The sequence below is a fragment of the Oenanthe melanoleuca genome, chromosome 3 (assembly GCF_029582105.1).
Source record: "Oenanthe melanoleuca isolate GR-GAL-2019-014 chromosome 3, OMel1.0, whole genome shotgun sequence".
Classification (NCBI taxonomy): Eukaryota; Metazoa; Chordata; class Aves; order Passeriformes; family Muscicapidae; genus Oenanthe; species Oenanthe melanoleuca.
The window spans coordinates 22,537,518-22,564,026 of NC_079336.1; the positions used below are offsets into that span (position 1 = coordinate 22,537,518).

The 26,509-nt window shown below is 40.0% G+C and overlaps 1 protein-coding gene across 3 annotated transcripts in view; it reads left to right on the plus strand.

Moving 5' to 3' along the window:
- Window positions 1-5,921: 5,921 nt before the first annotated feature.
- MLIP (muscular LMNA interacting protein) overlaps window positions 5,922-26,509 on the plus strand; it is a 100,594-nt gene continuing 80,006 nt past the window's right edge. The window contains exon 1 of one of the 3 annotated variants that reach the window (XM_056486446.1): window positions 5,922-6,071. In XM_056486446.1, the coding sequence (XP_056342421.1) occupies window positions 6,009-6,071 (63 nt within the window). In that variant the 5' untranslated portion in view covers window positions 5,922-6,008. The remainder of the gene's footprint in view (window positions 6,072-26,509) is intronic. The other 2 variants (XM_056486445.1, XM_056486447.1) reach the window with 2 other exon arrangements.

Here is a 26,509-nt window from a genome sequence, read left to right on the forward strand (position 1 = left end):
CTGCTTAAGAAGAACCATTTGGGAATGTTCTTTATCTGAGATTCCATGGTGCTGCCTTAATTCAGAGGTGGCGTCTGGCCCTGCTGGACTTGAATGCCATGACTTTCTTTTCATGTACATTAAGTGTGTATTGATGGTTTTTATGATGTTTATACAGTTTATTTTCCTGAAATGTAATATAACACAACCCAGTGACCTGGTAAATCCTCATCTTTTATTCACATTCTTAGGGAAGATTTCTCAGGTGATCATTCATAAATAACTTCAATGACTGCTGGTAGCTGGCTTTTACAGAATTAGAAAGTTCCCAGGAGGGTATGGCTGTCACAAAGAGAACAATATCTCCTACTAACAAAAGGGATATTTTATTCTGAATAGACGGATATGCACTAACACTTTAATGTCAAGTCAATGGCATCCACTTGGTTTTTTTTATTATCTTGTACATCTGCTTTTTGATTGATGATAGCAATCAAATATTAAGTTAATTTAATTCATTTGCAAAATGAACATTGTCTAAGAATCTGCTATGACTGTAATATTAAAGTCTATATAATGTGCATAAGCATAGGCTTAAATGATATTGATAAATGAAATTATATTTAAAATATTTGTTTCCCATCTCTTTTCTTCCTTCAAAATATACAGGTTTCTTCCACCACTACTTAATGTTTGATCAGTGCATGTTGCAAAAATATCAATCTCAGAACTCAAGCTGCTTTTGTACTCTAGGTAGTAATGAACCATTTACTACTACTTTGTGTCTTACTAGACTACAAAAAACCCAAACAAACAAACCCTCAGCTCTTATAAATCAGCCCTAGATTGCAGAAAAAGTTGTAGTTGAAAGCTAGTAAAATAAGAGTTCTGTTGAGGACTTGGTATTTTCTTCCTTTTTACTTCCCATGCACAAGTGTTTGTTTTAGATTCTTCATTAGATCTTGGAAATCAAAACATTTGCTATCAAAATGACAAGCTTTTAACCAAATGCCGTCGCCATTCAGATAACTTTTAAGCACTGAGATTTTTATCTGTCCTTTTTTACGGGTTTTCAAGGCAAATTTCATACTGCAGTGTTGAGAATTTTGCTGTGTGTATAAACTTACAGTGGCAACACTCTCTATGGACATGCAGCTATCACGATATATCAATCAAAGCCTGTGCTTATTCAAGCTCTGATTAAGAAAAAAAAAAAAACAAAACAGTGGCAGTTGATTATGTTTTGCTTTTGCTCTGTGAAAGAGGTGCAGAGGTAAAGGTCAGATGCTGGTGTCCTTATCAGCACTGAGTAATGTCTCTTTTGAGGTTTGGCTGTTTGATAAGAATGGGCAGAGACAGAAGGTGGAGAGGCTCAGTGGGAGTTGGTCTGTTAATTACAGCTCATATCCTGTGCCCTCATTTCCTGCTGACCTGGGAGGTGACTGGAAAACGCTATTGCCTGCCTATGGAGCAGTCACTTGTTTTCTGTGGGGAATGGGCTTCTCATTCTCAACTGCCACATAATTTAAAGTATAGCTATGAAGGTATATAATGCTTTATTAATGTATTTCATTAGCCCCATCTCATCATGGTTACATCCATCGTTGTGGAGGAAGGCATGCCAAACAGTACCAATCAATATGGTGGGAAGATTTTTTTTGTGTAACTAATCTATTGATACATTTTTTACAGCCCAGGATAATTTGAGTTGCTGGGATATAGCAGTAATATTCAGGGACATCATGTATACAGCTGAAATGATGGATATCTGACAGAAAAGAAGCCTGTTTTTCCATTCCTATCTCTACTCCTGGAGGACAGTAGATGTAGACCTTGCCAGCACAAGGATAGTCCACTTCAAACAACTGACTTAAAAGCCCTGCAAAGAGAAGAATGCACGTACAGCTTCCAAGGACTGCCATGTCACAAAAGGCTCTGAGCTCCTGGAATCAGTTTATTGTAATCTTGAAATAACCTTCTTTGTTTTCATCCTCAAACATAAGCAAACTTCTGCCATTGGAGAATATTTGTCGAGGAGCCTTCTGCTCCCTGTACATGGCATGCAGGACTCTGCTTCCTCTGGCACAGAGCTGGTGGTGCCTGTGCTGTTTTCCTTTTCCACGCCTGCTTCTCCTGCTCGGTGAGTGTTTGCAGAGCCCGCGGGCTGGACCAGGGAGTGACAGCAGCAGCTGTGGTGCTGCACAGGAACGTGGACCCATCCCTCTTAAGGATCAGCTTCCCACCCTGGGCTCCTGGCTGCCTGGAAGGTAAGCCTGCTTCGTGTGCTGTCTCTGCAGCTCTGTCATGCTCTTCGTTTCTGCGGGGATCCTGCCATGCATACCAGCTGGAAATGCTGCTGGGGTCCTGTCATTTCCAGGCATGTGCATGTGACCTGGGCTAACACAGGGAATGCTTGCTGGCGGGGCACGATGGGGCTGAGAGAAGGGCGAGCACCAGAAATAACCTGGGAAGCTCAGCTTGTGCCATCTGCTGGACTGGCACTTACAAGTAGTGAGGCAGTTACTGGGTTTTGTGCTGCTTGTTCCTTTCAGCTTTTTGGTTGAAATATGGGACAGTAATGCTCTCCACATCAGCGATTTAAAAATCACTGTGAGAGCAATTTCTGTAATAGTCTTAGGGTTTTTAACTGGTAAATGTGACTTAAGTAGACAGTTTTCAACTGAGTACAGTCTCATTGACCACATCAGGGGGAAATTTATACTTCTGTGGAATTGTTATGATGTGTCTGATGCTGAGCAAATAAAAGCTACGGGCTTAAGAGAGGGAGCAGTAGTGCAAATGTGTGACGTGTGGTGCAGCCACTGGCTGGCAGCCCTGGGCTACTGCTGAGCCAGGCTGAAAATGAAAATGTGCAAATTTAAACAATTGCATGAGCCACAAGAGTGAAAACAGCTGAGAGTAGCACACAAACATCATGATGCTCGCTTGCTTCCTTCTCCAGGAGCAGCAGATTAAATGAGCACAGAAAACACATCTGTTTAAATGCCTTATTTATACAATATGGTTGGGATATTCAGCACTTGCATCTTACAAGAGAGCTCACAGCCCTCTCCTCCATCAGCTTCTTCTCTTGGCCTCTTATTTCTCTTCTCCTGCACTCAGAAGAGAAACAGGTGTCAAGAGATGAGTAACTGTAATAAAAAGAAGCAGTTGGAAATAGCACAGTAATTTAGGCAATGTGTAGAACATGCTTTTTACTTAGCACCTGTTTGCTGTGTTTCCCCTTACAAAGTAAAACAGGAAATATACAGTTACTAACAGTGTCTCACGAAGTTCTTGGAGTAGAATAACCAATATTTCTCTTTAGGAATAAGAAATGCACTCCCACGATTCTATAAAACCAAATTCTCAGATGGTTAGGATCACGGTCTTTCCTCAGTTTTGGTGATGGAATGCCATGCTGAGCAAGATGTGGTAGATAATAAGGTGATGTCAGCTTTTCTATGCTATGTCCAGGGTCCTGATACAATAGCATTCAGGCTACAGAAGAGCTCTGCATCCAGTGTTGCCTAGGATCCTTGATTTTAATGTGATAGCATGAAGTTTGGTGTCATACTCTTGCATTCATAGCCTTTTTTTCGTGTTCCCGTCTTCAATGCAGTTTGCTGCAACTACTCTGCAGTTGCAGAATATCAATTTCCATTCATGAAAAGTGGAGATTCTCAAGTGAATGCTGTTAGATGCTGCTACAAGAATGTTAATGGTAAATCCACCTGTGAAACACTATCATCTTTATCTTATGTTAAATTATTGAGTATAGTTCACTCCATAATCAATTCCATGTGTTTTTCTGTAGTGATTGTTTTTTAATATCAGAGGGTGAGCTGACACATGAAAACAGTATCAGACCCTGCAAATAAAGACCATGAATGTGACTGAAGATTAAGTTTTAGGGTAGTTAGGATGAGTGCTAAGTTACACGCAGCATAAACACCAGATAAAAATCTGCCATTGCTTGCTTGTATACGTCTCGAGTCCTGCATTGCTGGTTTCCTGCATCACTGAGAGCCTGCTCTTTTCCCAACATGGATATCAGTTCCCAGCCCAAGGAGGAAGGGACTCTTCTGGATGCTGCTGTTTGGAAACCTGCTGACATCCAGGGGGACAGGGCTGGGATGGCACTGAGCCATGCAGCTGAATGTGCCCTCTTTGGGGTGCTCCTGTCCTTGTCTGTCGTTTAAAACCATTGCAAATGGACAGATTAAGGGGACTGGAGGGGCTTCAGGTTCTTCACCTACAGCACAGGAATGGTCAGTAATGTAAGCAGCAGCATAGTTGCTGTTTGGAGCCCAATGAAGAACTCCTTTGAGGTCTTTAAGTGGTGCAAAGCCATTATGAAGTCCCTTGCCACAGGAATAAGTTTCAGTCTCACAAAAAAGATTATGGAGATATGAACTTTTTATTACTGTTTGCCTGCCCACTGAAGAGTGGAGAACTGCAGCTTTCCTCTGGGTATTATGTCACGTTTGCTTTTGTCCCAGCATTTCCAGGAGACACAGTGGTGTGTATTTTTACTTTATGACATCAAGCTCATATTTATGCCCTCTGCTACAGCAGCCCTTGCAGATTTGACTAGTTCTTTGCATTTGCCTTGCCAGATTTACTCTTCTGATGGCTGTCTTACACTTCTAAAAACACAGGTAAGAGAAAGGCTAAAGAAAAACAATTGTCACTAAAGTAACTTTTCATTTGTTCTGAACAATTTAATTTTTTATGGGCTTTTCATATATAAGGTGTATAGACTGTTGGGAGATGACTGGCTGCCTTTTCTTCCTATCCAAGGCCCTAAAGATCTTGTGAGTATAGCATCTATCAAGAAACATGTAGAAAGGAGTGTGCCTAGTTAGGGCTGTTAAAAAATGCTGGATGAAAAAGGGGTTCAACATTTATGTATTAATTTATTCTATCTGCTTATTTATCCATTTTATGAGAGTCCTCTTTTACCAATGTGTTGACAAGAAGAGGTGGAAAGCATGTATTTACTAGGGATTTAGTGAGATGCTTAAACAACCAGCTTTACAGCATATCTAATGAACCACAGATCACCAGAGAGCACATTCGTGTTTAACAGTAGCAAACATTTTCTGTGTTCCTCTGTGTCTTCATGCTTCCCCTTCCCTTGCTGGTACATGCAGAGCCAGCCCTGTGTGTGAATCACCCTGCAGACAACATGAGCCCAGTGGATGTGGCAAGAGCAGGGTGTGTTGTAAACCTTGGCATCCTCAGCAGAGCTTTGAGATGTTCCTCCAGCCCTGCAGTTTCTAATATTGGCCTCCTGACTTTATCACTGTGAACCAGAGCCAAGCTGTTCTTCAACAGTCAGCTCACAAACTCCACAGCCACCCTCGTGTGGCTGTCAGCTCCATGTTAGTTGTTCACTGGCCATTTCTTCACAGTGCCTGCTGGAGGTTCAGCAATTCTACCTGCATTTCAAAAGATGTCATTCTGATATTAGGATAGGAGAGTACTCTCTGCTTGAGGGAATATAGGGATAGCTCCTATATAGTCCCAAACACTCAACAGGGAAAGACCAATAATTATGGAAAGCATTGTTTTAAAGTGTTTTTCTGTATGCTTTCGTCTTGACTGGCACATGTGGTGCCAGTGAATTATATTTGTTATTTTTGTTTGCTCATAATCTCTATGAACTCAAGCTGGTGCTACTGAGACACAGCTATTTATTTTCATGGGCTTTTTCAGTTTTAGATTTTGGGATAGAAGGGAACAAGGAGGGAGTGAACGGGGCTGGTAACCAGAATCCATCCTGAACAATTTGCTGTGATACCAAACCAATGTTTATTGTTATCAGAGGCAGCTGCCTGCCTTCTCTCCACGCTTCTATTTGTGGATTTTCGATGGCTATAAATGGAAACACACGCTGACCAGAAATCGCCACCGCGCTCCTGATACTATTCTCTCCTGACTCCAAAAGTACAGGGATATCTAACATGTAGTCAGGTTGAATCACTTCTGCTCAGGATATTAGGTGGTTTTTATTCCCCTGAGAAATGGAGTTAGAAAAACATGGAAGCAAAGCCTCAGGAAGAGAAGCTTTACAGGAAAAGCAAATGGTAAGATATGTTGAGAAATGTTGATATTTAAAATTTTTAAAATGTAATTGTAATCAGGAAAAAGAAATATCTGTTGTACATTATAGGAGTATTTCCCGTCTTCCTTAACCACTGACCTTGAAGATTAAAACTTCATTTGTGTATATTAAATTAATTATGATAGTGCATTTCTGTGGAAATTATGGAAATTTGTGAATGCTTTTTGTGTGCATGTCAAATGCAAAAACTGAAATCTGGTTAAACTTTGCTGTGTTGTCATAACCCAAACTAGTAGCTAATATCAGTGGTTTTCCTGTATTTTTCTTGAGGGACTGTACCTTTGCACATTGTGTTCCATAACTTGAGATCAGTAAATGGCAGAAGAAATTGTTTGTGTCTGGAATGAGCCTGAAACTTACTGAAAAGTGGTGTGACCAAAACAAATTATTAAGATAAAGTGAAAACAGTCAAAACACAACTTATCCCTAATTAGCTGAAGCTTGCAATGCAATTTATAATTTGCCTTGCATTAATGAGATTTTTTTGTTGATATCACAAAAAGGGCAGTTTATTCTTGGCTTTGCAAAGCTGTGAAGAAAGGTGGTCATCACTCTTGCTAAGAAACAAATTAGCACTGAATTTTTTAGCACTTAAATGGTGGTGTTGCATCATTTGGTTTCATAGTGGGCCAGCTTTTACTCCTGTTTAATCACAATGTTGGCCTCTACCAGCCTCAGATAAGTTAGTTTTGGCAAACTTGTGTGTTAGTAAAGTTTTCAATACAGCTTCACCAAGGCAAGGTGCATTGGGTGGGAAATAAGGAAAGCACTGAAACTGAAAGTAATGACATGATCTTACAGTACTTTTTCTTTTAAAAAGCAGTATTTATCTAAAGAGTAATACCTGAAAGACCATTGATAAAGCTTTAGCATTAAGTTCTAATGCTAATTATTATTAGCTATTCTAATGGGAATATTATTTATTTTTTAATTTTTCATTTTCTCATTTATTAATTAATTCTTTAGACAATGACTTCATTTTCACTTTGTGGTTGATATATAAAACATGAGGAAAACTTTTCAAAATGAAAATAAAGTGTAAAATCCACTTGATCTTCAGGGAAAGTTTCAAAGGAATCCTCTGAAATTTTTTTCTAGCTCATGCATAGGGAAAATACATAGCAGTGTAATCAGCCAGTATGGTTATCTAATTGCAGACCATATCCTCATGCACTAAGAACTGAGCAGCCAACCTTAAGTAAGGCTTTTCCAAAATGCAGAGTGCTTCATTTGGAACACTAATGATCTGCTGATGACCTTCCCTGTGTGCATCATTTACTAATTTTAAGAGTAGAAAACTGGAGCAAGCAGAGACCCCCCTGGTGGGAGCCATGCTGACACCCATGTCAGGTCTCACACTGTTCAGTAGTTTCAAAACTAAATCCTCCCAACATGTTTTGCTGAGAGTGTCCCTTAGCAGTGGCAGGTCACATTCCTGTGGATGCTCATCGAGGGGAGGGATGCCTTGGCTCAGGGGGTGTCACAGCACTGTGATGACAGTGGAGGAATGTCCCTGCTCTGTGCTTGTCCTCCCAGCCCTTTCCTGTCCCCTTCCAGCTGAGCCCCAGCCTTTTCTACATCCCACCTCAAGCTGTCTCTGCCTGTTTAGCCTTAATGCCTTTCTTGATGTTTGCTAGATTGATTTCCCTTTGCCCCCACATTTTTTCCCCTAGTTTTGTATCTCCTGGATTTTTATTGATTCTGCCCTTTACTCTTTTTTACATGCAGGTCAGGTCAACTGACTGCATGGGAGCAGTGTCAGTCTGTGCTACAGATACTATTTGGACATGCTGTTGTTGATGTCTGTTCACATATTTAACTTCAGTGGAGCAAACACATGCACTATTTCATATTCTGCTTCCACCTCCTGTGCTGCCTTTTTGCACTTCACCTCAGTTGCAAACTCTGTTTTGCCACACTAGTGTCCTGATAAGTCTGCTTGTATTCCTGAATCATGAACAGGCTTGCATGTGTAAGAGGTTGTTTTCAAGGACATGATGGCTTTCCCAAGTTCCCTGTGTTTCCAGGCTGCCTTCTACACTGTCCCACTTACCAGCTCCTGGGTAGGCTGAAGTCAGTTTTCCTAAAGCCCAGGGTGTGTGTTTTGGTACTTGTCTTCCTCAGTTCCTCATAAGGTCTTAGGCCTCACTATTTCAGAGTAACTACAGCCAAGGCTGCCCTGAGTATAACATCCAGAGCCACTCCTTCCTTGATTCTGAATAACAGCTCCAGCTGTGTATGACACTGCTTGGCCCATCCTGTGCCTGCATCAAGGAGCAGTCCTTGATGCCCTGCAGAAATTGTCTGCATTGCTTGTGCTGTGCCATTTTGTTCTCTGCAGGTGTCACAAAAGCTTAAGTCTCATGTGAAAAAACCCAAACAAACAGGATATGCAGTCCAGGTACTTCCTTGAGTTGTTTAAAGAAAGTGTTGTGAGGAGCACTCTCCACTTCCTCAGCCCTTCCATGCTGTCTGTAGCCCAGTCCCCCTGTGATGCCACTCTCACTGACCTCTCCTCCCATCCTGACCCACAAGCACTCACCCAGCCCTGTTTAATCAGTACAAATATTCTCCACATTTTAGCTGCTGCTTCACAAGAGATTGCCTTCTTTTCCCTGCCTTTCTGAAGAGCCTGTGTCCCTTGCAGCACTATAGCCATGTGAGCTATCCCACTGCATTTGTTATTTCTGTAATGTTGTAGTTCTATGGCTATATGTATTTGTGTGTCTAAGACCAATCTTGGATTTGTATGCCTTGTTACAAATATTTATAGCTATTTTCAAAAGAACAAAGTCTATGTCATCCTGAAAATATTCTGATTGTAGCATGTCAATCGAAGAGAGACCAGTTCATGCTCAGAGTCTATCATAGAAGACAACCTCACAGACAGTTTTATTAAATGGTATTGTACCTTTACATTCACTGCTTACTGTGGTTGAGATAAATAATAAAATTCTCCACCACTTCACGCTACTTCACATAATATTTGTGAAATTTATTGTTAAGGAATTCTTGTCCTTGCTTCCTGGAGGAAGACTCCTCAGCAGCCAGAATCCTGAAGAGAGTCTTTGTGTGGAGCTGTCTGTGAGAATGGAAGATAATGAAGGACCCATTTTGTGAAGGGAGAATAGAATGACTCACTATAAAATAGATTGGACAAAGTAGATGGACATACTTTTCCTTTTCATAGCTTTGATAGCTCAGAAGGACACAGTAATTCCAAAGTTTTCCTACTGAAATGATGACTCACCTCAAAATAGCCTCTTTTCATTCTGAAGTTCTCATCCCTTAATGCATATTGCCTTATTTGAATTTATTTTAATTATATTTCATGCTTGTCTCTCTCCTGTTTGATCTGTTCTCTCCCCACGACAAACAGCACATGAACTATTGCATTTAAAATAATGTTTACATTGGTATGTTCAACGGGGAACATTTAATCTCTGTACTTTAGTTTGCATTAGAAGGGTTTTTCCTTACTTTTTTCTTACATGAAGTAGCAATAAAGAGCAGTTTTATAGAGAAAATAAATCAACCAGATGGAAATGTGCATCAGAAAGGATGCCATGCACTCCTTGAAATGCACTAAGGTTTTGAATGACAGGGTTGCAGGACTTCATTCAGAGATTTAACATTTGCTTTTCACAAACAGAATGTGGATACAGCTTATACAGAGCAAGGCAATTTGGATCAAGCCCACCTAAGTGAAACAATGGTTAATCTTTGTACTCCGGTAGCAACAGCAAGAGTCCTGTCAGTATCAGGCCTTCTCCAAGGGAAGTGTGGGAAGTTGGGATTCCTTGAAGAAGGCAGCCTGATTCCTGAAGTTTGCCACCTAAAGGTGCACCACCACACAGAATGGAGCATGGTGACTAATGAGTGATGACAGGTGCTGCTTGCAGGTCTTGTTGTTGATTTAATGATGTGTAAACCAGGTGAGAAGGGAGTACCAGATGGGAAGGGTTGTTTGAAGAGCAGGAGCTCAGAGCTGGGTGGGGGCTGGTGGGAGGGGCAGGGCAGGCAGAGCTAGGTACTGTCACTGTGGGCTGGGAAACGGCGAAAGAATACAGCAACACAATTCCTTCCAAGCAGCAAGGAGGAGTGATTTATTGAAAAGCCATGGCATATATATAAAGGACATTGGAAAAACATTGGTCAAAGAAGGCAAGACCTCTTTGAAAACATGCTTTCTGCAAAATATCACGAGACACTCACACGACTCGGTGGTCAACATCTGTGTTTTCTTTCTACCTTTCCTTGTTTTGTCTCTGAGAAAGATTTCCAGCCTGGGAAAGATCCTGGCTGGAGCTAAGAAAAGTCAACAATCTGGGCAAAAACCTGATTAGGTTCCCCACAAGCCTTCAGCAGTGTCCATGAGGTACAGCCATGCCTACATGGAAACTCTTCTGCCAGGCCACCCTGGCTCCTGTGCCTGGGGGCTGGTGTCAGAGATGGCAGCATCCTCCTGAGCTGTGGCTGTGGCTCCCTTGCCAGGAGCAGGAGCCCATGGCCAGTGCTCCCTCTGGGGATGCACCAGGCAGTCCTGCTGTGGCCAGAGGGGTGTGCTCAGGCCTCCATGGATTGCCACAAGGAAGGGAAGGAGCTGAGGGAAGAGCATTTCTTTGTGCACATGCAGGGAGTCAAACGCCCAGACAGCGGGATCATCTTTGGCACAGCAGGAATCCCGTGGCTGAGTAACCACAGAACAGCTCTGTCTGCTCGTGGGGATGAGCCCAGCCTGTGTGCCACACCAGCCCTGAGCCACTCCTCTGGGGGGACAGCCAGCCTGGAAACATCCTGGGGGATGTGGCTGCTGCTCCAGGGATGAAACTTGCACTCTCTGAGAGGAGCAGGTCTGTGGGTTCCTTGTGTGTCAGGTGTCTGGTGTCCCTGCAGAGATCAGGGTGCCCACCCTCACACACATCCAGCCGGGACAGTGGTGTAGGATCAGGGAACAGCACTGCTAAGGTCATCTCCTTCTTCTGGGAGAGAGGAGGTGATGGTCATGGGGTGTGAGGATGGCAGGGATTCTGAGGGGAGAAGCACAGAGGTACAGCCCAGAGTGCAGAACATGCAGGTGTCTCAGCAGGTTGCACACCATGAGGAAACCAATGGCACACACACACACAAACCCCTCCTTCTCTCTGCCTGTTCTCTCACCTGGCAAAGAATAGCCTGGAGGCTGCTGGACTGCCAGTTTACATTCAGGTGAAGGGTAAAAGTAAGTTTTTGTTTAAGTCCACTTTCTTCACTGGTTTATTTTGCACCTTGATTTTTCTACTTCTGTCTCCTGTAGAACACCCCTACCCACAGAAGAAAGTCCTAAAAATGCATTGCCTGCCTGAATCCTTTCCTCAATTTGATAATTTGGTGCTGAAGTTTGAGTATCATGCTCATCTCATGACATATGAAATGAAATAAACACAAAAGGATAGAATTAGAGGTTTTATATATGTATATATTTAAATTATTCCTGTTTATCTGAGAGGAAGGTTGTAGTTCTTGCTGTAGAGGGTGTGTGTGACATCGTCTGGGAGATTTTGTCATGTAGCTGAGTTCAGGTGGGTGAGTTGACACAGGTAATTTTGTGCTACTTTGTCCCAAAGGCTTTGGCAAAAAAGGGTGGCTTCAGAAGAGCCACTTAGAAATAACCCAGAGCTTTGGAGATCAGGACTGAGGCTTTGTAGTTACTACAGCAATAAGATCCTAACAGGATGGCGATTGCATCTTGCTGTACAGGTATAGAAAGTGACCAAGGCAGAGCTCCAGCCAGATCAGCATTTCCTCTTGCATACCTGGAGCTGCATTCCTACTAACTGTGGAAGCATGGGTTACTTCAGCTAGCAATCACCCAGGAGGAGGAGGAGGGAATATACTTGGAGCCTGCACTTAGCACCATATTTTTAGCACTGTTCATGTGACATTAAACAGGACAAAAGAAAGTGGGAAGCACTGAATCTTGGTCTGCCCTTTTTTCTAATCCTGTCACTGAACATAAATGCAATGAGGCAAGAGCTGCCTTTTCTTCAGGCTAATGCCAGTCTTACAGAGGCACTGCTGGAACATTTGAGGCAGGCTTTGGTTGTATCAGTGGGAAAAGAGCTGTCTTGGAGAGGTTCCATTGGTGCATTTTTCCTTGGAGGATATGTGAAACAATACCATGCAAGATCACACAGGGATTCAGAAGAGGAGTGCAGCAGATTCTTGTACAGTCTTGAATGTTGTGGTAAAAGAAGCTTTTCATGAGCAATTAGCAATTGCCTGTTTTAATGTTTTGGGGTGAGGAAAGATAAGAACCCCTATAACAGATGGATCAATTGCTGCCACAAAGTCACGCAGGGCAATTCAAGTGATTGAATTTTGGGTGAGGCATCAAGAAACAGAGTGTTAGTATGGAGAGACAGCCCATGTTGATTAATAAAGCAGTTCTAGGAAACGGTTCTAGGTGTGCAACTCTCTAGAAATCAGTTAAGTGGAAAGATTTTTCTGAGGTATGCTATTGCTTTTATACTTCCCTGAGTGATACCCAGGTATAACCTGAGAGTTATAACAAGTGGGAGACCATTTCCAGAAATAAGTTTGGCTATGGAGGCTGTTATTTAGAAAAAAACCCCTATTTTTTCCCAAAGATATCCCTCAGGAATATGTGAGTTATGGGTGATACTTGTCCACTGCTGCTGCTGCATTGAAATTCAGAATGAATTCTAGGAAAATCTCTTTTGTTAGAAGTAATAGGGCAGCACTGGAACAACCAGGGAATTTGTAGACTATCCACTCTGGGAATTTTTCAGGACTTAACCATATGAAATCATGGTCTTGCCTTGGCAGTAGTCTGAACTTGGATCCATATTCTGGAGTGGATGATTTTTGGAGGTCCCTTCAAGACATTAATTTAATTTTGAAGCTACACTACAACATTAGTCATGAAACATGCTAATAGCTTTTCCCATCTGCAAATCTCCTTTAATACATTCAGTGCACAATGAGTCTGTGTTTATCATTAAGGCATCCTCATTCCAACATTTTAAGCCTAGTGTTTTGAATTCACTGATCTTTGAATTCTGTAAGCACTCAATAAAAGAGCAGCAGCATTAAATCTTTTGCTTTTGTATGAATTCCTGAAAATAGAGATTTTTGTGGTTTAACCCCAGACAGCAATTAAGCACCCCACAGTTGCACCCACCTTCCCCTTCCCCACCCCACATAGTGGAAGAGAATAAAAAAACCCAACAAACTTGTGTGTTAAGAACAATTAGTTGATACAAAATGAAACAATAATAGTAATTATAATGACAATAATGAAACAGAGAAAGAGAGAGGAATAAGAGCTAACAAAGACACGTGATGCACAATACAACTGCTCATCACCTGCTGACCAATGCCCAGACTGCTCCTGATCAGCTCTTCCCAGTTCATGTACTGAGCATGGTGTCCTACTGTGTGGCTCATAGCTTTGGGGGTCCAGGTCAGCTCTCCTGACCATGCCCACTCCCAGCTTCTGAGTACCTGCTCAGCAAGGGAAACTGAAAAGTCCTTGATTTAGAGTAAACACCAGTCAGGAAAAACTGAAACCTCAGTGTGTTACTAAGAGCTGTATCCCAGCTGAAAACAGGACAAGCTACATGACAATGGACAAAATAAAAGGAGAGCAGTGGTTAATGAAAGGGATGAAGAAGGTGGATGTTGATGAAGCTGGACTTGAAGGACAACATGCAAGTGGTGTCCCATCCTTAAAGGGAAGGGAGCACCCAAGATTCACAGGTGCCTGTGGTTGAAAAGGAGCCACAAGGGTCAGAGAGTCTACAAAAACTTGTGGAGTTTTATCAGTAAATGATACACATGGCATGGAAACTGGAGTGTTAGTCCCTTATGGCATAAATACACTGCAGTGTAAGGAGTAGGGTGAAAGAAGAAGGAGATATTAAAGAGAGGGAGAAAGAAGGAAAGGAAAAAAGACGACCAGTCCTGGTTCCAACATCAGTCCTCCTGAGGGATTGTCCAGGGTCCTGGATCACATGTGTGCCTTGGTTTTGTGGGGATTTGTTTTTATTGATAGTTTTTGCCTGTTCTGGAGGTGTCTCACTTTCTGTGCAAATTAGTTGTCATATGCAGTTCATCCTTCTAGATCCTTCTGGAAACAGGTTGGAGGGGTTTGGGGGTCTTTGGTGGTCTTGATCCCCATTTACTGGGTCAGCCTTTTGTTGGCAGCTCATTCCTTCTTCTCCACCTCATTCCTGCTCTGGTGCTGGGCTGTGTTTGCTTATCTCCAGAAACCAGAACAGGGATGTTTATACCAGGAAAGTGCTGCCCTACCTCAGTACAGCCTGCACCTCCAGTCACATCAAATGAGGTCTCAACCCTCCCTCAATGATGGTTGATTATTCTCATCTCTCCTTGAGAAGAAGATTCCACTGGATGAGGAGAAGTGGGAGTAGGGTAGCTTATATTTCTCTTTTAAGCATATAGTCTGCTGCACTGATGTTTGCAAAGGCAGGCTGAAGGCACACAAGCCATGTGTGGAATGGGTTTGTGCTGCAGACAAATGATGAGGCACTGGGGAGTACCTGCCACTTCCTAACAGGATGGAAAATGGAGCAGCCTGGTGCTCCTTACTTTCTAGGACCACCCAAAACCTTTCCTTCCTGTTGCTGCTCCTTTAGAGGGAAGCATTACCCTAACCCCTAAGCCCTCTGTATCAAGGGAGCAGAGCTTCAACTCTTGATTGAGCATGAAGGAAGCCTTTCTGCATTTACTACTTCATGGTTGAGAATGAGCAGTTAATATTTTTGGAAGGACTGCTGATGACTTATAGTACATATTGCAAAATACTTTCTGATGGAAATTGTGCCATATTAATACCTTCCTGGTAACAAAGATCCATTTTTGAGGAAAATGAACAAAAGCAGATTTGCTGAACATAGGTGAAAAATTAATTTTGCTCAACCACTTTTAATTTGTTTAGTTTTCTGAAAAGTAGAAAGTAACTGGTTGAAGCTTTTCATATCTTGAACTGTACATAAATGAATGTATTCATATCCCAGAACTGACAGAAATCCCCAAAGCAATTTCACATTTTTCCCTATGAGGCAGAAAGTGAATCATTGCCATTCTCTCTGCTATGTCATGTTTCTTGATCCTGAGGAACATTTAGAAACCAAACATGAGAAAATTATAGTGTTTTTTAAATGTTATGTTTTTTAAATGATGTGAAATGAACCAACAGGATTTGCTTTAAACTTTTAAAACTGAAGATTCAGGGAAGATCCATCAAATTTTTTTCCCCTGTTGAATAGATTTAAAATTGTTTTCATAGAAATTCCATGCATCTCAGAAAATGCTACTGGCAGTACATTTATCACCATTTTGCTGCTTCTTAAGAATACAGCTGCTGGTGATGATTTTATATAACAAGAATGTTTGAAAAAGATCATTAGATTTTTCAGCCTCAAGCAAGAATTAAATGGTTTAATATTCTTCCATAGAAAATGCACTTTGAAATATATCCAGCTCAAACCCAAAACATCAATTGAGTTAAGTGATAATCAGACAAAGAGTCATTCTTAGCAAAGCTCCTGAGCCAAAACAGCTCTTTCAGTCTGAGACAACAAAGGCAAAATGCAAAGTATTTGTGTTTGAAATTCCAGCAGAGGAAAGGACATGATTTGTCTTTCTCTCTGCTTTTCTTTAATAGATCATGTTTTCACTAATGTGATAGAACAGATCTCAGTTAAAAATACAGCAGTTTTCCTTATAGCAATCTTATTTACAATCTTTTAGGTGAATTGACACAGATATTTACATACTTGAAAAAATACAAAGAAAATGTCAGGATTTTTTTTTTATGGTGTCTTTTTCTGAGAGAGAAAGAATTATAATGATAAATTATTCCTGTAATGATTTTCAGTTCTTTTCCAGTTTCTAAGGCTTAGGATCCTGTCAGGGCTGTGATTCTCCAGCCTTGACAATGACTTGTGGTGACACAGTGCTGCATGGTGTGATGGATTGCCTGGGGTTTTCAGAGGCTTCAGCACTTTTAAGTTTGGGAAATAGAATTATCAGAGCAAATTTAATTTTCACTTTGTTTTGCTTTGTTTTATTCATAAGTGTTATGATGAAAGTGTCAGTAACAGGATTACAGGTTATTTCTTTGTTCTCCAATGGTGATTTTGCTTAGGAGTCACCATGGCCACCTACATCAGGATACAATGGGATCTGAAAAAAGGAGTAGTTATCCTCAGTGGTATCATAAGTACAATGTGGTTAAATAAAGCCTTATATTTCATCCTGTTTCCAACTGAATATTTCTTGCTTTTTTTCATAACATGAGCTTTTTGACATATGCAGAAAATCTAAGTGAAATTGTTGAGATGACCAAAGAAAGGGAAAGTTGGCATTTTCACCCTTCCACATAATGGCAATCAAAGGGATGTGTCCAGAAAATAGTTCTGCAGACTGCAAAGTGCTCTCAGAAATTACCCCTGGCAGAAAGTGTGTGGGTAACACTCTCCAAATTGCTAGGGACAAGTAAAACCAGTTTCTTAAAAGCAGCTACATTTGTAGATATTAGTCACTTTAAAGAAATGTAAATGATCAGACCACTTGACTTCCAGGAGTATTGCCTCTGTGAAGTGCTCAAGTACTGCAAATATGGGTGTCATGTAAAAATAGGGAAATAATTTTCATGATGCTCTGGGCAGTGTAAGTCTTGGCAGGGGTGTGAGATTGGGCATTGCAGAATTAGGATATGCTTTGACACATGCTGATGTAGATTTTCAGAATATACTCTGGCACAGCAATATTACATATTCCTCAGAATTCAAATATTTTTTTAAATATTGCCCCTAGTATTCTGAAGGAATTTCTTTGCTCTTTCTATGTTGGAGTTTTTTGATAGGAAACTCTATTAAGAACAAAATTATTTATATGCTCTTATATTCCTTGTGTACTGTAGATTTCTTGTAAAACATTATTTGTCTCTGAAATTGTATATTACCATTTTCTAATTAATGTTCTTGTGTTCTGTAATTACTATTTCTCATACAAAATCTTACAGGTTTAGATGTTCCTTCGTTAGTGTAGGAGATAATTGCCTTCTTTCAGATTCCTTAAACAAGGACAATTTGCTCCAATGATGGAATTATATTTGAAATAATGGCTTTTGTATAAAACATAAATAGTTGCAGTAGTTACCTCAGTGAGCTATCTCAGGGTGGCAGTGATGTGGTTTGATAGTGGTCTGTCTTCCTTTGTAAGTACAGAGATTGTCTGATGTTGTAGCCACCCTATTTTTGGTGTCTGTGAGAGGGTGCAATTCTAAATGGATATCCAGCATCTAAGTGTAGTCCAAGAATTTATCAAATTTTCATCACATATAAATGATTCAGAGAGCTAGTCACTGGCATGATATATATTTAGGTCCCTTCAAAAGCAGATAGCCACTTTCAATCAATGTGTGAGTGAGAAGATGATGATTTTTCCAGTAAATCTGTTGTTACTTACATGTGTATGTCTCCTTCAAACAGACTGTTTTATTTGTAAAGTGGTGATCTGTGTGGAATGTCTGGAACACTGCCCTACAGTGGAACAGATGCCAAACAATGAAGAACAGTATTTTTGTATTTGCAGGTGTGGGACATGCAGGTATAGGACAGAATTTGCAGCATAAAGTGTGAAGGGAGTTGATAAGCTTTTTTGTAAAACCAGCTTTCACTTTTGAAGCAGAATGCAAAGGTATTTTTAGCATTATTGGATGCTTCTGAGTTCAGTGCACCAGCTTTTGCTCTCAGAAGAAGAGACCAGGGCTTGTTCAGGGTGTGACTGTGCCTGCTTCTGAGGGAATCAGGCAATTCTGGGAAGTATCCTAGCCATTTTTATTTTTTTTTTAAATCTGGGAAGTGGAGGAAATTGTGAGAGGGATTTTAGTACTCCGGCTTAGTGAACATAAAAGGACTCAGATAATATTTGAATTCCAAATTATTGTTTTGAAACCAGTGGAGAATCTAAATAATTGCATAAGTATTAATAATATTTGCATCATCTTTAGCATTACTAATATTGCAATTTTCTGTGATGTATGTTGCAATTTCACCCACAAATCATCTACATCAGGGCCAAAATTTTAGCTCAAGGTAAGGAGTAACCAATTCAGAACACACTGAGCATGCTATTGTATACTAAATTCTTCACATGAATCCTCTGTAAATGTCTTTCAAGTTTATATGTTTGTTTTAAGCTGCTGTTGAATATGTGGAAAAAGCATGAATTCAAGTGATCTTGAAGCAATCTTCAGAGGACTGTGACCAACTTATTTTTTCCCATCTGATGAAGGAATAAACATCCCAAACTGTTACATTCTTGAATCCAACAAACAGTTCTCTTACTAAATGTGTGTAATTTAAAATATGTAGATTTCATAAACAGAAAATTATTTCCATAATCTGCAATGGTTTTATGCTGGAAAATGAGGCATGTTTAAAAGCAGTTTTAATGAAGTTTTAAAATCATAATTATATAATAAATTTAAAATGTTTTCTGTGTGGTTGCTTTCATTTCAGAGGAATGAATGTACCTGACAGAAAAAAATCATCAGAAAGTACATTTATGTCAATTAGCTGTGTGCTGAAATCAGTTATTTAGAATTCTGCTGAAGTGACTGGCTAGGTATTACATGGAATGCCAAATACTCAATGTGTTTGGGGCTATTAACCCACAAAGAAATTGAAAGGAACTTTTAAACTTCTAAAATAAACACAGAACAATGAATTATCTCTCAGTGAAGTTTATTTGCACCAGCCAGTTACTTTTCAAGCCTGTTTTACTATGTTATCACCTCCCAATTTCACAATTTTTGCCCATTATTGTGGTGTGTCATCCCTGCCTGTCTTCCTCCAGCTGAACAGCAACACTCCACTGTCAGAAATGCCTCTGGTGCCTGGTTTGGTAATGCAGCTTTTCCTGAGCACTGAGTGCTGCCTATCAGGAGATTTGGTCTGGGACACCTGAGCAATAAATCCCAGTCTGGTGTTGGCTGTGAGATGAACATCCAGGTGGATGCTGAGCTGGATAAGCAAAAATGGTTGCATGGGTACTTAAGGATGTTTTATCCCCATATTTAGGCACATGTGAGTTTACAGATGTGGAAAAGGGATGAACAGTGAATGGAGGAGAAGTAAGAGTTGAAAAGTTGAACCTGGGAGAACTTTTAACTGAGTTCAAATGGCATAAGTGAAATTTGGAGTTACAAAATTAGTTTTGGTGGGGAGCTTCAGCACTTCATTATTTCCCAAAGTGATGGGACTTAGCAAAATCATTCTACTCTTTGCTGCATATGTCAGTAATATCAGTGCTGCAGGGAAAAGTATTGGTGAAGTAAAAAGTGAGGTGAATCTTGGGGCTCTTTGCACTCACTGATGCTGTGGCAAAATGTGACATGTACCACAAACCTTCATAGTACTGCACCCAATAGACATGGTTGTATTAGACACATTAGACAAGAGTTGAGAAGAAAGCTGATAATAAGACAGGAGAAGCAGGGAGTCCTAAAAATTATTTTTAAAAGGTGGAGAAAAAGTAATAAGAGTCTGAAGTGGGAGAAACTAAAGAAAAAGGAAAAAAGGTAATTATTTTGAAAAATGAAGAAAAAAAATACTGCAAGATGGTGGGAGTGAGAATTAAATAGATATGTGTGAATTATAAGGTTCAAGAAACATGGAAACAAAGATGGAGAATGAAAAATAGGGGATATGTTGGCCTGAATTTTCAGCAAGCTTATCTTTTAATAATTGATGTATGACTAGCTGTATTTTATTTGTCAATGTAATAATTACATGATTTGTACCTACTATTAAGTTTCCTCACCCTTTTGGTGAATAATTGTGTGGAATTCACAGATTACTTGGGAGAACACCTGTAAAGAGCTTCTAAGTATGGCTCAACAGCAGAAACTCCCTCTGCCAATATATTTATAGCAACCCTTTGCATTGGTGAAGTGATTCTCCCAACATCTGTTATTTCCCCACTAGACACTAATAAGCCTCTTCCATGAAAAACTTTAGTTGTGGTTTTTTTTCACATATTAAGGGATTTCAGTAAGGAGACTAAAACCTTGTTGCTGTTGCATTTTTCTTGCTGGCTTCATCAGCACAGCTTTCCACGTGGGTTGATGCTGATACTAGGGAAAACTCTTTTCCTTCTGTACCAACACGTTTTGCCATTGATTTCCATACCTGAGCCCAGCTGAACTGTAAACAAGATTTCCCTCCTTACCCTCCGGCACTTCACATAAAGCACTCAGCTGCACCTGCAACTCAGTCTTAACCAATTGTTCTTGTGCTGATCTGTAGAAATAGATGTAGATAGGCATACAGAAGACTTTTATACCCTGGGACTGCTGTATAACTAGGAGATGCATTTCTGCTCTGAAAGCTGGGAGTGATACTTTGCATCGTATCTTCAAGTGAGAATGCTTCAGCTCTTTGCTTGAATTATTTTTCTGTTATTATTTCTGTGATTAGTGTCTCTCCAGCATTGCAGACAATCCTTTGCTGCTGCTCTTTCAGTGTTGTGGTTGCTTCTCACTCGACAGCACTAGGCAATGTATGACATTTTTGGTTGACCTCTTGTTCTCCTGTATTTTCTGAAGTGTTTACAGGGTTTGTGGTGCTCCTGCTCTCTGCACTCCAGGCATGTGAGGCAGCTGCTAAAAATGCTAAGGGCATTATAACAAGAATTGCCCTTTCACAGCTTTGCAGTGCTCTGCAGTCCCATGGTTGGTTCTCTATTTGAGTCTAGAGATAACCTTGTATTCTTTCAGCATTAGGAAGCCTGAAGTAATATCAGATACCATAAACTAGATTGTGTGTTGCCCCTGTTGTTTGTGGGCTCTTACAAGGTTGTATTTTGGTTCTTTTATTTCCATTTTAGTTGTCTTCTGTCACTTACAGGAGCAACAGACTGACTGCTATTAATTTCTGACATACTATTTATTTTTTTGGCATGTGGTTGGCACCTGTTCCTCTCTGATAAGTACTGAGGGCTACAACTTTGTGTGGATCTGTGCACACACTTCATTAGCAGCACTCCTCCACTGATTTTGTTTGGATTGCTTCTGTGATTTAATATCCATAGGGACCAGAGTTTGCAGTTGAAAAATTTGATAACTCCATGGAAATGATTGCTGTAAGCATGTGTGTCTGGCTGCTAGTACTGAGATGAATGTAAGCACTATTTCCCTTTAGGAAATATTATTTCCCTCTATTTCCCTTTAGGAAAAGCACTTGCACTGTTAATTGCAAGTGCTAAGCTTCATGTGGCTTCTTTTTTACATATGCAGCCAGTTTTGACTATATACCATTTTGTTTTGATTGAAAAAAAACCAGCAACAAGGCTCCAAACACTAATTTTTTTTTTTTTTTTAAAGCTTACCACCACAGAAGGCAGGTTTATCCAGACAGCTGGCTTGCATACTGATATAGTCCCTGTTCCTGCTCTTATTATGGGCTCTCTATACAGGCTTGGCTGCAATAAACATAGGTAAAATTGAGGGGAAAGCCCTCAAACACACACAAACCTCTTTTGTTTATCAAGGAGTTTCTTGAATACACTTGTAACTATTTCCTGGTTTTAACAGCATTTCAATATTTCTGTTAGGGGGTATGTGTGTCTGTGTCTATTTGTCTATTTCTACCCAGTTTTGAAATAACTAATTTACACTGATCTGTAATTCATTTTTCATTTTCAGTAATTCATTTTTTTCTGTGGAGTAGAATGGGATGAAGGGAATGGTAGTTACTGCAAAAAATATTTGTGATTCCTGTGTTTATTTGGTTTTTTCACTTTTTTTTTATTTTTTTTTATAAAGTGGGTTTAAAAGTGCTCAAAGGAAATTGACTTAGCATAATATGACAGTTTTTGTTCCCTAACATAATTCTTTCAGTCATGTAGGTGATGTATGTAATATAAGGGATATGTATCTCCTTCAGCTTGGCATAAGAATTCATATTTGGTAATGCACAGCAGCAGTGATGCCGAAACACAGTAGTTAGACTGATGGCTGATTTAAAAGTAAAAGGGAAATGGGATGTTTGGACAGAAGGAAAAAGAATGTCATATGTAAAATATTTTTTATCACAAACAGGTCTGAGTTTGTGTTGCAATGATAGCTCACTACTGAGCTCCAAAATATTGTTGGGAAATCCCCATGTGTCTGATTCTTCTGAAAATAGTTAAGGTGTTTAAGAAGAGGGTTTGAGCCATAGTTTGGTGTTTCACTGCCATTAGAGAAAGGGACAAGGGACCATGTAGTAAAAAAAACATCACAAAAAGCTTATCTCTTACTGTTTGTGTTCTCCCCTAAAAAAATGGAGGTAAAAATTCAATTAGCAGCATTAGTCACAGGCTAAGATTTGAGTTCTCCAGAAAAACACTCTGCAGTCAGATTCTGTTGCTATTTTTAGCAATCGAAAGGATGGAAGATGAGACCACTGCTGATGAGTCACATTGATGACAGAATGGGTGATATCAAGTAGGTGTTTGGCTCCAACACTAACTCTCCTCACCAGTAAATATCTCTACTAAAGTAATGTGTCAGGAATGGAGGATTGGACCAAGCACAAATGTTTTGAAGTAATTTGAAAGCAGTTAAGGTGATGGCTTGCATTTTTGCTTGTGCTTCTGGTGCTTCCTGTAGGCTTAAATGTAGGCTTAACCTGCATTTGTTAATCCTGGAAAAAAATGGTATGAGTGAAGGAGGACTATAATATTCCTTGCTTGGCTCACTGCTGTAGGAACAGTCTTGGCAATATGAGGTCAGAAAACAAGAATGGATGACTGAATTGGAGGTCCAGTCCATCTAGCTCAGAGTCCTGTCCTCTACTCTTACTTGAGGTTCATGTTTATGGAAAAAGTAGACATAGTGAAAAGGACAGATATTCCTGTGTCTTCCTGTTCCCCCTGAGCTTAGTGTAAGTAAGTGGATCTGTACACCCTGGATGTATTTTCTTGGGTTTTGATCTGTTTTTCTTTTTGGCAACTGAAACTTCCTGATGCAGCAAGTTTCATAATAGCTATGTGTTATATGAACTGCCACTTTTGTTTGTATGATAAATTCATATGGTAACTCATGGCAATTTTGTTCTTATCCCAAGAATTCATGACATTATAGTAGAAAATTAGCTTTCTATAGATCTGTTTTTCTCTACAATATTGTAGTAGTCATAGTCTTGTTCTAAGTACCCACTGGCTCATATTTATAGGGAATTTTGTGCGTGAATGGTCCAAATAATGTTGCTTGGACAGGAATCATATCCCCTCTTTGAGATGTCTATAATGTGCATCTGAGTGAGAAGCTGTAGTGGGTTTAGTTTTTCTTAATATCTGTTAAAAAATGAGACTATGATTAATCTGACTCATATTAAACATTTACCTTTGAGGAGGATGGATTGCACCAGAAGTGCCAATTCTGCTCTATTGCATGTAAAGAGAACGTGACTTAGAAGCAGATTTCTGTTCTGGACACCTCTGCAGATGAATATTGCTTTTGGGGAGGTCATTCACGGAAGAAGAAATATACATTATCCTGGGAAAAAGCTGCTTTATGAAATCATTCACCATATAATAGGCTGGTAAAAATGCATTTTACTTGCTGTCCTTCCTCAGACACTCTCTGGGCAAGTGGTAGCTAGACCTTTTGGGCACTAGCTAAGGTGCTTTTGCAGTACAGAGGGAAATGGCAAGGAGATTTTATACAATGAATACTCTTAAAACAGGGGTTTTTTTCTTAATGCCTGACGTCATGGTGTGCCCATACTTTTGCTTTTTGGTGAAATTGTCTGTAACCTCAAGAGACCCCGTTCCTTGGATGATGTAAGTGTTTCATTTAGATTGTAAAGAGGGCTCCCAACAGAGTGTCTCTTCAAAGGTCACCCAGACCATTTTGATTAATGCTACCTTGTGTCTGTTTGGCAGCTAGCAAAAGGGAGGAAAAGAGAACACACAGAAAAAGCAAGGCAAGGTGAAAGAAGCACTTTGCTCCTTTAGTTAAAGCAAGGTGGCAGGTAAATGTTATCCTCACAAGCACATGGTGTGCAGTGGGTTGAGAACAAGAAATGATCGCAGGGCCAAGGGAATGGGAGAGCTGGTTTCTGCACCTGGGAGATAGTAGAGCTCAGCTTGCAGGGGCCTTGGTGGTGTGCCTTTAACTGAGAGCTTGCCATCTTAAATCCATTCCAAAAATTTGATCTCCCTGATGGCTGAGGAATCTGTTGCTGCCATACCAAACCTTGGCACAAACACGCTGCCTTGCGATTGATGTTGCCCTTCTGATGTCAAGTCTTTCCTGATCCTGAAGCCAAATCCATAGAGTTTGATTCCACTAGGTAATTGAAAATTATATTTTGATTTTAACCATTTTCCAATTGCAAAATATGAGAGAAGAATTTATTCAAAGACATAAACAACCCTAGACTGAGCCAGTAAGTGAATTTCAATAACATCTAGCATTTGACTTACCCTGGTTATGCAGCTTGTGTAACTTAACAGCAAATGGTATTTAGTTCCTTTTTAGTACTGCTTTCTTCAAAAACACCAAAAAAGACCTTTGGATCTATTTCTTGATCGTTCTGGCACTCCAGCATTCATTCCCACAAAAATTTCAGGTGATATTTCAATACAGAAATTGCATAGAAAGTATCAGAGTACTGTTTTAAATTTATTCAAGACTTATGCTATGAACTTTGGATGTAGAAGGCAGGCTCTAGATGTTTGAGATCTACAGAAGATTTCAATATTTCACTTGCTAGTCTTCAGAAATAATTGAAGGGGAGAGAGTGGGTAGACCCCACGTCTCTTCTCCTACTAATTCAGAGTCTGACCTTGCTTCAATTACCTGATTTTCATTCCCCTTATTTTAGCTAACAGGGCTAATGAACAGGCTGTTAATCATCTCTCCTGAGTTTAGACAGCTGCATTTACATCTGAAGAGGTTGTCCAGGCTCCTGTTGCTGTCAAGGGAAGGAAGAAGGGACTTCTTGGGCATTATTCTCTGATGTAGTTTAGGTGCCTATCTTCACTCTAAGAAGTGTCTATTCTCTCTCCTTTGGCTATAATGGAGCCTTGAACAAGCTCACACATAGATTTGGTAAATACTTATGTTTCCTTAATTGTCTGTACAGGAAATGTCCCTTTAACTTTGCAGAAACTTTGGCTTTTCATATTATTGCAATGCTAAATTTGGTCTGTCTGTTCATTTAATTAATTGCTCAGAGTTTTATTTGATGTGGAACAGAGGTATCAGCAGGCACACCAAAACTTTAGATGTGAATTTCAAGATATACACAAGTGAAAATGCAGGGAAAAATGTAGACTTAAATCTGGGCACAGCCCCAAGAAACAGCCACTGACATTCCTACTCCTGTGGAATGTGTTAGGCTATATTTAGAACCACTGTTTTTGATTGATAGCAGAGGGGATTCCAGTCTGAAAGAACATTTTCAGCATGTTAAGTATGTCAGGCATTTATTATCTTACACACTCTTGTCTTTTCTTCATGTTTTCTGAAGCTATTTTTTTGTACAGCCTCTTTTAATATTCTACTACACCCTATATATTCTTTCTAGTATGTTGGATTAGCTAACAAGGCTCTGCTCATGTTTCTCTCTTGAGCAATAAAGGATCAAATGGTCAGAAGAGCATTTAATTTGTACTGTTAATTATGTGAATTTAAGTACAGCAGTTGCCAGGTTGGGATAACCAAAACTCCTTCCTCTTAGGGAATGTTGCCATTTAGACATCACCACTGCACTGGGATTGATCCACAGGGCTTGTAGATTCCTTTATTGAATTGTCAAGGAGAATAGTCCTGGAAAATAACTCTCCTTGCTGTGTTTGTGAATTCAGGATTCTGATTCAGTCTCTGATTTAGTAGTTACTAGTCAGGAAAGGAAAAACTGTGAAGAGACATCACATGCCCTGAGAGAGGGCAATCACACCTGCAGGAAAAAAAAAGGCTGTAGGATAAATGGAATTATCTGTATTTGCCTCGGTAACTTTATTGTGTTTTGGGAAAATGGGATTAAGAAATGTGGAGAAAAAAGATCTACTCATGGAATTATTTATATATACTTAATAAAAGCTCTTCACTTGGTATTAATTTGTCAAAAGGAGATGGAAATTATTTAACTAGTATGCATTCACTGATCATCACAGATGCAGTCAGTGTATCTGCCTTCAAATAATTAATGAAAGCTTCACTTAGACTGCAGAGAACTTTTGTATGCCTTTGTCATGAAAGTGCAAGACAGAAATATGTGGAAATATCCCACTTCTATTGCTTGAATTTTGCTTCATTTCAGAGTGCAAATACTCTGTTGAGTATGAATGAAAGCAGTAAAATTATGCAGGAAC